At 54.4% G+C, this 12264-nt stretch overlaps 1 protein-coding gene across 3 annotated transcripts in view; it reads left to right on the forward strand.

Annotated features, from left to right (window-relative positions):
• The window catches only part of RIPK4 (receptor interacting serine/threonine kinase 4), a 37648-nt gene that overhangs the window by 17326 nt on the left and 8058 nt on the right, over positions 1–12264 (forward strand). Inside the window, exons 5-8 of one of the 3 annotated variants that reach the window (XM_086339039.1) lie at positions 2054–2212; positions 3008–3111; positions 4359–4620; positions 6207–8852. In XM_086339039.1, coding sequence (XP_086195165.1) covers positions 2054–2212; positions 3008–3111; positions 4359–4620; positions 6207–7483 — 1802 coding nt within the window. In that variant the 3' untranslated portion in view covers positions 7484–8852. Of the gene's footprint in view, positions 1–2053; positions 2213–3007; positions 3112–4358; positions 4621–6206; positions 8853–12264 lie in introns of those variants that run through there. The other 2 variants (XM_086339132.1, XM_086339226.1) reach the window with 2 other exon arrangements.

Below are 12264 nucleotides of genomic sequence, written 5' to 3' on the forward strand. Positions count from 1 at the left end.
CCACGGCCCACCTCATTGTGGGCTTTCCCATATGTCAAAAAGGTGATCTCTCCATGCAGTTCACATACAGGGAAAGGCACAGATCCAATGGGGTCCAGTCAGTGGATCTTGTTAGGTACCAGCTCATTCTTTTGTGTTGTGTGACATACATAGCATATAATTCCCATTACAATTTTTTAGAAGTAATTCTTATTAGCATTTAGTTGCTAAAATTCCCATTTTTAATCACTTCAGCTATGCATTGTGGTGTTAAGCTCACAGTGTTGTATGATCATCACGACCTGGACCCCCTGGCGCTTAGGCAAGTCATTCCCAACCCCCCGCCCCCAGCCCCTGACCACCACTCACCTGTTTTCTGTTTCTGTGGGTTTGTCTATTGTACTTATTTCCAGCTAGGTTTTTTTTTTTTTTTTTTTTAAATTTTGTAATTTTTGGTTGTAAAATACATGTCTAACAGAAATGACTACTAGAACTGTGTTGAAGTGTATGGTGCAGTCGTGTGAAGGGTGTTCTTCTGGGGCAGCCAGTCTCCAGAATCACTGTGTAGAGGGGTGCCCCCAGGTCAGAGTCCCTGGGTCAGCCCGCCCAGCCTGAGAGCTGGGGGTTTCCTCTTCCCCCGCACCCACCAGGCACCCACCACATGGATTTCTGGCCTTGAGATTTCAGTACCTTGACTTGGTTTACTGGAAAAGTCAAGTACTTTTTCTCTTTATTTTGGAAAGCTTTCCTCTTCCTCTCCAAGCCTATCTGGGCTACTTCATCTTTTCTGGTTTGACCAAAAAGTTCTAAAAATGCAGATCAGAGTCAGTGTGCAGCCCTAGGTCTGCTGGTTGAGAAGCAGAGTAGGATCCTTGTAGGGTTTTGCCCGTAGTCGTTACCCTGTCTCCATGGCGCTGCCTCCTCCACGGAGGTCCAGGGTCTGGGTTCTTTTCAGTGTGGCCATGTGCCTGTCTGACTGCCACCGTCTGCTGGACATGGCCCCTGGGGTCAGACACACGATGGGAAGGAACGTGGGAGCTGAGGTGCCCGTGCTTCATCAATTGGTCGACGGGCCATCCAGGGTGCGCAGAGGCGGCTTATGAACCTGTTCCGTCTGTGTTTGGCAGCAGAAACCCTTCCAGGTGTTTAGGTGACTTACATTTTATCCAGAGGACCTGCTGGGTTTTGGAAGTCTGAGTTATTGTGGAGATAACATGTAGATACCTGAGCTCGCTATTGCATAAGGTTTAACGGGAAAGTGGAACAAAATATCAGAGCAGACTCCTGGCAGCCATCGGTGACTTTGGGCCAGTTTTCCACCCCTGTGGCTCGGCATCTTGGGAGTCCCCTGGTGTGGGCGTGGTGGGAACCAGAAACTTGCACTCCTGCTTGGTCGCTGGTGTGGTTTTAGGCTGATTGAGGAAATCTGGGCCCTGAGGGTCGCCTTGGGCCCCTCATTCTGTGACCAGGATGATGATAGTGAGGGGTCCACGCCTGCTTCTGAAGGGGGTTAGAAAGGAGGCCAGGTGGGGCCCCACATTACGAATTGCAGGAGAAGGGTCCCCGTTTACACAGCCCATGTGTGAAGAGACTGAGAGCCATGTACCATCACTGGGGCTGGCTCATCGCCAGGCACGTGTGCTTTGGGGTAGGAATTCAGAAAGACTTTTTCGTCATTGCAGGGAGCTATGGGTCACTTAGGGGCTGGCAGTGTGACTCCACGGTTTATCAGTTTTCCTCTGTTTGGGCCCCTTTGGAATCTGCCCCGTTAGATATTTTGCTCCTTTGAACTTGATTTTTCTTTGAGTTCGCGGCATAGAAAGATCTCTGTGGTACCAGAGAGTGATTCCCCTCGGTAGATCACAGGTGGTTTCCAACATCTGGAGCATAGAGGACAGGTGTGTCCGGCAAGGTTAAGGATTTCAGAAACCTCTGTGCTTTGAAGAGGAAATAATACCGTGTCTCCCAGGAGGGCGCCCAAACTTTCCCGTGGTCGTCGTCGCTCCTCCTGAAGATAAGAAATCCGACCTCAGCCCCTGGGAGCTGCCCTGACTTGTGCACCTTCCCTTTGCAGACGAGAAAAACATCCTGCACATCATGGTGAGAGTGGTGAAGGGCCACAGGCCGGAGCTGCCGCCTGTCTGCAAACCCCGGCCGCGCGCCTGCAGGAGCCTCCTTCGCCTCATGCAGCGCTGCTGGCACGGGGACCCCCGGGAGCGGCCCAGCTTCCAAGGTGAGCGCCCACCCTGGGATCCGGGAGCCCTGCTGCCTGACTCTCATGCTGTTGTCCCAGGGGATGGAGTTGATGGCCAGGAACGGGACAGGCGGCAGCTGGGACGAGGAGGCTGTTCACAGACAGGAGTGCCAGAGTGAGCCCGCTTCCTGCAGGCTGTACCCGCCCAGGGCCCCGCCCATGGCCCTCCAGCTCCCAGGGCCAGGGAGGGGCGGCTGGAACCACTTGGTCATCTCCAGCTGTCCACCTCCGGCTGCGGCCTGCTGTCCCGAGGAGCCTGGTGTTCTGGGTTCAGATACAGTAGTGCGTCTTTTGGGGACCACATGACCACTGGCCTGTGGCCTTCTTTGAATTTCTCTTGGGGCCTCGTCCCCAGGGAACAGCTGTGTCCTTTGGTTAGGAGAGTGATCCTGATGCTGTTGGAATTGATCATGACATTTCAAACATATGAGGAAAATGAGTGTGAACGAAGTGCTGGCAGCCTGGTACTGGCAGCCCAGGCCGTCGGAGTACGAGCTCTGGCTTGGCTGGCTAGTGGGGCTCCCTGGACGAAGGCTTCTTGGGGAAACAGAGACACGGTGGCTCCTTTTAGAGTCTGGCCAGACCCTGCATGTGGTGGCTGATAGGGGTGCCGGGGGTCCGCTGTGAGCTCAGCCAGGGGCCAGCAGCGTGGGCAGCACTGACAGGTCAGACTGAACACTGCAGGCGCTGGTCCCCTCCAAGGTCACAGGCTTAAGTAGCTCATTTGCTAATTCATTGTCTGAGTGACACACCCGTTTGTATTTTCCTCCAAAGAAATCACTTCTGAAACCGAAGACCTGTGCGAAAAACCTGATGAGGAGGTGAAAGAGACGACTCAAGACCCAGATGTGAGAGACCCGCCTGATGCTGAGGCCGAGGTAATGGGGACCCTCCCGGGGCCTGGTTTCTGCCACACCAGCTTCAGGGATTGAGTCTCTGCTTCCTGCAGACACCCTGCCAGCCTGGACCACCCACCCGGCTCTGAGGCTTGGGCCGGCCGCAGAATTCTGTCTCAGGGCAGGGGTAGGTCCATGGTGTGCTGGCCCCGGATTGGTTTCCTGCCTGACGGTATCCCATCCCCGCCTGCTGTCTGTGCTTAGGGAAGGGCAGTGTGGGCCCATGGCTGACATTAAGTAGCCGCCGCCTGGATGCTGTGTGTGTGTGTTTTCTGACTGCACTGCACAGCATGTGGGATCTTAGTTCCTTGACCAGGGACAGAACCCGCACCCCCTGTATTGAAAGGGCACAGGCTTAACTATTGGACCACCAGGGAAGTCCGGGCCGGATGCTCTTTGAACCAGGGGAGCTGCTTGAAGCCCCTGCTGGGCCACACTGGGGAGAGGGGTCTGGGCTCCAGGGGTCTGGGTGTCTTTCTGCACCTCGAGGTTGGGGATTGGCGCCTTTCTAACTGCCCATAAATGTTTTTCCTCTATGAGTGCCACACAGGTTATGTAAGATGTGATAAGAAATTCTAACTATGCTAACTAAATAAATACATTTAAGGCAGTCGGACTTGTAAAGTGGAGGCTGATAAACTGACTTTATAAGGTGTTATCTGGTGTTATCATCCCTGGCCGGGGTGTAAGGCCGGCAGATAAGTAACCGTTTATGGTGTGTCTGCTTTCTGAGCACGAGGGCTGTGTGTGTCAGGTCTGGGGGCAAAGCGACGGTGGAGGGGACCTGGCCCCTGATAAGGAAAAGAGCGGCCCAGCACATGGGTGTGACTCGGCGCACCAGGCCGCGGGGTTGGAGGATTCAGGGAAGGGCCGTGAGTCCCTCGCAGGCTCTGATCCCTCACCAGGACCTGCCTTTCTCCCTGCTGTCAGGACAGAGCCTGTGAAGGGCCTGTTAGCACGGGTTGAGCTGGAACACCGTGCCCTCCCCAGGGCTGAGCCCCACACCTCACCTGTGCACCCGCAGCTCCCAAGCCAGCCTTGCATGGCCCCAAGGAGGGTTCAGCGTGTTAGGACCCTACCCAAAGCCATCTCCTTCCTCCGTTTCTCTTTAGCACCAGCACCGTGTGGGAACAAGAGTTGAATTCTCTGTGTGGCTCACGTGGGGGGACCCACATGTTCCCCTGATCCTGCCCCATCCGGTCATCTCTTCTGTCTGCTTGTCTCCACAGGCCCCTGTGCCCACCCCACTGAAGCGTGCGTCTGCCCCCACCTTCGACAACGATTACAGCCTCTCTGAGCTGCTGTCCCAGCTGGACTCTGGCATCTCCCAGACCCTTGAGGGCCCGGAAGAGCTCAGCCGCAGCTCCTCCGAGTCCAAACTTCCGTCGGCAAGCAGTGGCAAGAGGCTCTCGGGGGTGTCCTCTGTGGATTCTGCTTTCTCCTCCCGAGGGTCACTGTCCTTGTCTTTCGAGAGGGAACCTTCAACGAATGGTGAGCAGGGACCCCCACACCAGGGAAATAATGGGTTTAATTCTGAGGGGGCAGGCATGGTGTGAGCAACTGAAAAGGATCAGGCGTCTTGTTTCTTGGCCCGGCTGTAGTTCTGTGTTTTCTGCAGCCCTTTGCTTATGGGGTTTGGGTGTCAGTGCACACTGGGGGGGCACACGGGCTGAGCAGGTGTCACTTAGGTGTAAGGGGAGTGGGTCATGCCCCTGGCTGTGTGGAGGGTCTCGCCTGTGCCGACACCGCGTGCAGGGACTGACCTCAGGTGTGTAGGTTGAAGAACCTGGATTGTACCAGGTAGCCCAGTGAATGGATGGACCCCCTCTTCCTGGAGAGCTCTCTCTCTTTTGTAATGTCAGCCCTGTACCCTCTTTCTCAGGCAACGCTGGGTACACACCCCATTCTTTCTTATTTGTGGGCTCCCGTTTCCTGGGCCTGCACTGTCGTTGGAAGTCATAACTGCCTGGTCCTGACTATACACCTTGGGTTTTCTCTCTGGAAGGCACTTTTCCCTGCTCCGGCCCTGTCCCAGTTGCTGGCCCTTGGGCATGGGGGCCCTCCTGTGAGGGCCTCACTGCATCTCCTGTGAGGACGATGTGTGAGATTTCCTTTCCATGAGGAAAAGACGGATGTTCATGTGTAGGGCTGTAGCACAGGGGTGGCCAGAGGGTCGTGGGGAGGGTGCAGACCTCAGGGGGAAGGGAAGCTTGCTCCTCCTGGGGAATCGGGAATTCTTCCTGGAATGAGGACCTTGCCTAGATGCCTTGGCCCTCCTGGGATTTTTAGAGTGGTGTGTTTGGGATTAAAGAGAGCATTTTGAGTAAGGAGACACCTTGCAAAGATGCAGATGTAGGGAAGGCCTGGCTGCATTGGAGGTGAGCAGTCAGCGCTGAGGTTGGAAAGAAAGAAGCACCTGTTTCCCATGGAGAAAGTCATTAGAATGCACTCTTCTCAGGGTCTGGTACCTTCAGGTAACGTGTTCATGCTTAGATCAGTCACTGGTCCGTCTCAGGGGCCTGTGCTGAAACACCAAGTCCCAGCTGCATTTACTCTGTTGTCTTAGCACCCCCAGCACCCCCTCCTCCTATGCAAGGCCCCTTGAGTGTGTCTCCCATGAAGGCGCCTTGTTTCATGCATATCAGAACCCCAGACAACATAGTGGGGTTTTTCTGTAAATCAAACATTTACATGTTTACATCATGAGTAACAGTCCTTCTGAAGTGGGAGTCTCGGTCCTTGGAGGATTTTTCTAGAAAACATCCTAGGTGGTGGTACTGGGACAAGAGGCACTGTTTGGAGGTTGGGCTGCAGGCAGCTGCTTGGCCCTGGAGGGATACCCCAAGGTGGGAGCTGCCAGATCTCCAGTGGCTTGGGGGCTCCTGCCTGCTCTGTGTTCACTGCCTTCTCTCCCTTGTTAGCAGTCACTGCCATTGCTGAGCACCAGCAAGGGCCTGAATTTTATATCCTTTATTTAATCACAACTTCATCGGATAGCTGGAATGATTTTCATTTTGCAATTTGACAAAAGAGCACCTTGGGGATATTCATTGACCTTCCTGAGGTCTCCCCACTAGGTCTTAAACCACATGGACAAACACTTAAGCGATTTCAGGTAAACAGTAGCTACGTTCAAACACCGGCCAGACCTCGGGAGCCGCCCCGTCTGACCCCTGCATCTGCTGTCCCTGCAGACCTTGGCACCACGGACATCCAGAAGAAGAAGCTGGTGGACGCCATCGTGAGTGGGGACACCAGCAGGCTAATGAAGATCCTGCAGCCCCAGGACGTGGACCTGGTCCTGGACGGGGGTGCCAGCCTGCTGCACCTGGCCGTGGAGGCCGGGCAGGAGGACTGTGTTAAGTGGCTGCTGCTCAACAATGCCAACCCCAACCTCACCAACAGGAGGGGCTCCACCCCGCTGCACATGGCCGTGGAGAAACGGGTGCGGGGCATCGTGGAGCTCCTGCTGGCCCGGAAGATCAGTGTCAACGCCGCAGATGAGGACCAGTGGACGGCCCTGCACTTCGCGGCCCAGAACGGGGACGAGGGCAGCACGCGGCTGCTGCTGGAGAAGAACGCCTCTGTGCAAGAGGCAGACTGCGAGGGCCGGACGCCCATGCATGTGGCCTGCCAGCACGGCCAGGAGGGCGTCGTGCGGATCCTGCTGCGCCGTGGCGTGGATGCAGGCCTGCCGGGGAAGGACGCCTGGGTGCCACTGCACTACGCCGCCTGGCAGGGCCACCTGCCCATCGTCAAGCTGCTGGCCAAGCAGCCAGGGGTGAGCGTGGACGCCCAGACGCTGGACGGGAGGACACCCCTGCACCTGGCTGCCCAGCGCGGGCACTACCGCGTGGCCCGCGTCCTCATTGACCTACACTCCGACGTCAACGTGTGCAACCTGCTGGCGCAGACGCCGCTTCATGTGGCCGCGGAGACGGGCCACACGAGCACGGCCAGGCTGCTCCTGCACCGGGGCGCCCACAGAGAGGCAGTGACTGCAGAGGGCTGCACTGCTCTGCACCTGGCCGCCCGCAATGGGCACCTGGCAACCGTCAAGCTGCTGGTGGAGGAGCGGGCCAACATGCTGGCCCGGGGCCCCCGCAGCCAGACAGCACTGCACCTGGCTGCTGCCGGTGGGCACTCGGAGGTGGTGGAGGAGCTGGTCAGCGCCGATGTGCTCGACCTGTCCGATGAGCAGGGCCTCAGCGCGCTGCACCTGGCCGCCCAGGGCCGACATACCAAGACGGTGGAGACTCTGCTCAGACACGGAGCCCACGTCAACCTACAGAGCCTCAAGTTCCAGGGCGGCCCCAGTCCTGCCGCCACGCTCCTCCGGCGGAGCAAGACCTAGCCTGCTGACACGGGAGACGGGGCCCAGCAGGGTTCCTGTCCCAGCATCGTGCTGTGCTCGTCACATCCGTGGCCTGCGGGACACTGACCGAGCTTAGGCGTACCGATGAGGTTGATCAGTGTGCTTGGCCGCTGCTAGTGGGCACCCATGTCGGAGGGATGGTGGGCCGGAGGCATTTGGTTGTGTCCCTCACTCCTGATCTTGGTCCCTCAGTGACAGAGCTGTGAGCCCACCTGTCCTGAGCGGCTGCCTGGAGTGCATGGGAACGCAGGTGCGGGAGAAGCTGAATCTTTTGTCTCCATTTGCAGCAGTGAAGAAGCTTGCTCCACAGAGTTTGAGTGGGATTCTTGCTTTATAGAATGTCAGTAATGGATGAAGAGTGTCAGCTATCGCTTGAGATCTGTTAAAAGCACTCAGTTCGGGGACTTCCCTGGTGGTCAGTGGCTAAGACTCCATGCTCACGGTGCAAGGGGCCTGCGTCTGAGCCCTGGTCACAGAAGTGGATCTCACGCGCCACAACTGAAGATCGTGCATGTACAACTAAGACATTGTGCAGCCAAATAGATAATGAAAATTTAAATAAAAAGTAGGTTAATCTAGTTTGTGGGCAACGAGCATAAACTGATAAGTTGGTTTTTTAAAACAAAAGCAGTCGTCTCACCAGCCCTTTTACACCCAAGTTTGTTTGTCCATCACTCTGTCCTTGTGGGTGGCCACACATGGATGCCAGCCGTGCTACCTGCCTTTGTTCATTTCATGTTGCATAAAATATTTGAACTCGAAAGTCAGCTGTCCAAAAGTCAACGGACAGCCTCAGTTCTGGACTCAGAACAGTGTTATTGAGTTCAGTGACCCACCTTTCATGTCATTTTCTCTCCAGTTCTTATTTTTGGAGAGACGGTGGTTTGTGGCGAGTGATGCTGTGTTGGGGTCTCCCAGGTGGCTCCTGACTTGCTTTACAGACAGCTACACTGTGCAGGGGCCTCAGCTTTCGGGGTGTGACCCCCGAGACGACTGCAGGAGACAGCCTCATGGTCTCGGCTATAAAAGCACTGTTCTTTCATCATCAAGGGTGTCTCGCACCTCCCGCTGATGCTGTTGTGAGAGTCAGTTTGCTGAAGGGCCGCAGCCTATACGTACACATGCCCCTTGGCCTGGTGTATGAAGCAGAGATTGATATTAATGTACCGTGTATGTTAATGTGAATCTGTGGGCAGGTTACTTCTTTTCTATAACAGGAAATATCCCGACTGCTTAGAACTGGCTATGTTTTAATACGCCTTGTGCTTTACTATGTTGTATTACTGTTGGATGTAGAACGCGTGGAAGAAAGTCTGCTTGATGTCAATAAAGCTGAGTTCTCTTCCTACTTCTCTGAAGCCCTTGAGACTACATCTTTTTATACATGAGCTCAAATAATCGGATTTCTGCAGACCAGAGGTTGAGGCGGTCACACGTCGTGTGGAGACGCCCTTTGGAAGGGCAGCCTGGAGCTGAGGTCAGAACCAGGGGTGAGCTGGCAGCAAGCTTTCCCTTGTTACTGACCAGGATAGCCACAGTATCCGCGTGCTGTGTCTGCTGCGTCTCAGTCCCAGCCTTGGAGACGTGGTCCCGTGGGCTCAGGTGTCTCATGACTTTGTTGTCACCGTGTCCCCCCTAGAGACGTGCCTGCTGCCTCACTCCGAGCAGAGAGGTCAGACCCCTGACCATGACCGATATAGCCCTTTCATTTCTGTGGTTTCTAGACTCCGTGTCCAACAACTGTGAGGACATTGTGAGCTGGGTGCAAATTTCTTCCGGATCCCCATTGGGCTGAGGGCACCGCCCGTCAGCTCCTGGTGCTCTTGCCCCTGCACGCGGGCCTGGGCACCATGGGCTCCTGGTTTTCCACTTGAGTGCTCCACACCCAAGTGCTGACTCACCCAGAGTTGCCGTCTTCTTCCAGGTCACTGTGCCTGGTGCCGGTTCTTCAGGGCCTTGGCTGGAGGCATTTCACTGCCCAGCCTCAGCTACTTGGGTGTGGCGGGCAGTTTGATTCAGGACTCCTGTTGACGCAGCAGCAGAGCGGAAACCAGCGTTGGAGAAGCTGACATTCAGCAGGGTCCTTTCCCTGAGCTTTCACTTCGAGGGCCAGCTTATGGAAAACTTTGATCTTAACCCTGGGCAAGGGTCCCTCCCCACTCAGCCACCCCTCTTCTCCTCCCACTTTCCTCAGTCATTTCCCCCTACCTACCTCTCTCCCTCCCATCCTTATCCCCCTCTTTTCCTCTCTTCTCTTGCCTTCCTTTACAATTATCGTATGAAGTCAGGGGGTCAGGACCTGCCATTCCAGCACCGGCACGACCTTCCCAGGTGCTGGAGCTCCAGACTTCCTATTGTATCCATGCATTGACATCATGATCAGGGACATGTGGCTCTGGTGGGGACTGTTGAGTCAGGAAAGGCACCACATGGGCAGTGTACTATGCAGGGGTGTTAGTCATCACTCTGGGCCCAATTGGCAAAGAAAAATCTGCCACACCATGATCCAGTGTGAACAATGGCTGGACCCAGTGTTCACAAGTGTCACACTTCCCCACTGGTGGTCTCATTAAGGTGCAAGCAGGCTCCATGCACAAAAACACAAATGGCTCTGACATCTAGCTTAACCTCCGCCCAAGGATCCCAGTAGAAAGAGTGTTCTCGTCATCTCTGCCCCTTCTCAAACCCCAAATTCAATGTTATTCATAGGAACTTGGGCTTCCCTGGTGGTTCAGATGCAAAGCAGGAGATGTGAGTTTGATCCCTGGGTCAGGAAGATCTGGAGAAGGAAATGGCAACCCACTCCAGTATTCTTGCCTAGGAAATCCCATGGACAGAGGAGCCTGGTGGGCTACAGTCCATGGAGTTGCAAAGAGTCAGACACGACTGAGGGACTCACACACACATACACAGGAACTTACTTTTTTTCCTCCCCACATTTTAACAGCTCTTGCGAGAGTGGATGGCATCTTACAGTTGAAGTTGGCAACATTTTTTTCTCTTTTGGAGGTGCTCTAGATAAGGGTACATTTTGTCATTCACAGCATCTCAGAATTGATGTAGTACATTGGCCATTCCCCTTAGGAACGGCCTGGCTATGCCCATTCCTAAGACCAGCTGTGGTGGCCAGGGCAAGAGAATGCTCTGGACCCCAGGCTGGGTCAGGTGGTTGGTCTTACCCAGAACTTGGGGTGGTAGTTTGCTAAAGGAAAACCAGGACACTCCTGCTGGAGAGGTGGATTAGAGGCTGGGTAGTGATGATTGCTTCTGGGCAGGAAAGCTATGACAAAGGTAGACAGTGTGTTAAAAAGCAAAGACATCACTTTCCTAACAAAGGTCTGTGTAGTCAAGGCCAAGGTCTTTCCAGTAGTCATGTACGGATGTGAGTTGGACAATAAAGAAAGCTGAGCACCAAAGGATTGATGCTTTTGAACTGCGGTGCTGGAGAAGACTCTTGAGAGTCCCTTGGAAAACGAGGAGATCAAACAATCAATCTTAAAGGAAATCAGTCCTGAATATTCATTGGAAGGACTGATGCTGAAGCTGAAGCTCCAGTAATTTGGCCACTTGATGCAAAGAACTGATTCATTTGAAAAGACCCTGATGCTGGGCAAGATTGAAGGCAGGAGGAGAAGGGGATGACAGAGGATGAGATGGCTGGATGGCGTCACCGATTAAATGGAAATGAACTTGGGCAAACTCCAGGAGACAGTGAGGGATAGGGAGGTCTGGCGTGTTGCAGTCCATGGGGTCACAAAGAGTCTGACACGACTTGGCGACTGAACAACTAACAGACACAGGCTTCACCACACAGAGACCCCCCACAAAGAGCCCCCAGATGAGCTGGACCCGCCTGGGGACCTGAGATGCCAGTGGAATGTGTGTCTGGACATCTCAGGAATTGGACAGAAGTTTCCCTGATTCAGGTCCTTCTTGAAACCCTGGATAATAGCAGGGATGTTCTGGAAGGCACTGGCCTGGCTTTTGGACAGTTACCCAGTGGCTTCCAAGCCACAGCCACTGGGTCAGAGAGAGTATCTTAGGGTCACCCACTCGATGCATCAGAGGTGGGGGAGGAACCCCTGTTCCCCGGCTCTGTGAACTCTCACCATATCTAGAGGGAAGAAGAGTCATCCCTAGTTACTGAGACCCTGTCCTCCCTAAGCCAAGCTGGATCTAAGAGGGTGCCCACCTGATTGAAGGGGATGAAGCAACCAAGTAACAGAAAGGTGGCTCAGGTGGCCACCTCTGCAGGCTACGGGAGGGAAGAACAACCCAGAACCTCCCAGGTGGCTGAGGGCCGTGATGATGAAGGGGTTACACAAAGAATAAGTGTCCTCCGTGACTATTGGAAAGTGCTAATATCTGTAATAAAAATGTTTGCACTAAAAGTAACGTATGTGTGTGTGCGTGTGCGTGCTCAGTCATGTCTGACTCTTTGCGACCCCATGGACTATAGACTCCTCTGTCTATGGGATTATCCTGGCAAGAATATTGGAGTGAGTTGCCATTTTCTTCTTTAAGGGATCTTCCCAACCCAGGGATCGAACCTGTGTCTCTTATGTCTCCTGCATTGGCAGGCGGATTTTTTTTTACCATCTGACCCACATTTTTCAAAAAAGCATTTAGCTGCTGGATGAGGATGAGGAAACATGCAGTAGGAGATAAGCCCACCTAGGGCAGGAGGCATCCCTGCCGGCCATTTCATACCTACAAGTACATGTAGGGGAAAAATAACTGTATAGTTGTATATGGGGTTC

This window comes from Bos grunniens, chromosome 1, assembly GCF_055505025.1.
Source record: "Bos grunniens cultivar Pamir isolate PY7600 chromosome 1, Bosgru_T2T1.0, whole genome shotgun sequence".
NCBI lineage: Eukaryota > Metazoa > Chordata > Mammalia > Artiodactyla > Bovidae > Bos > Bos grunniens.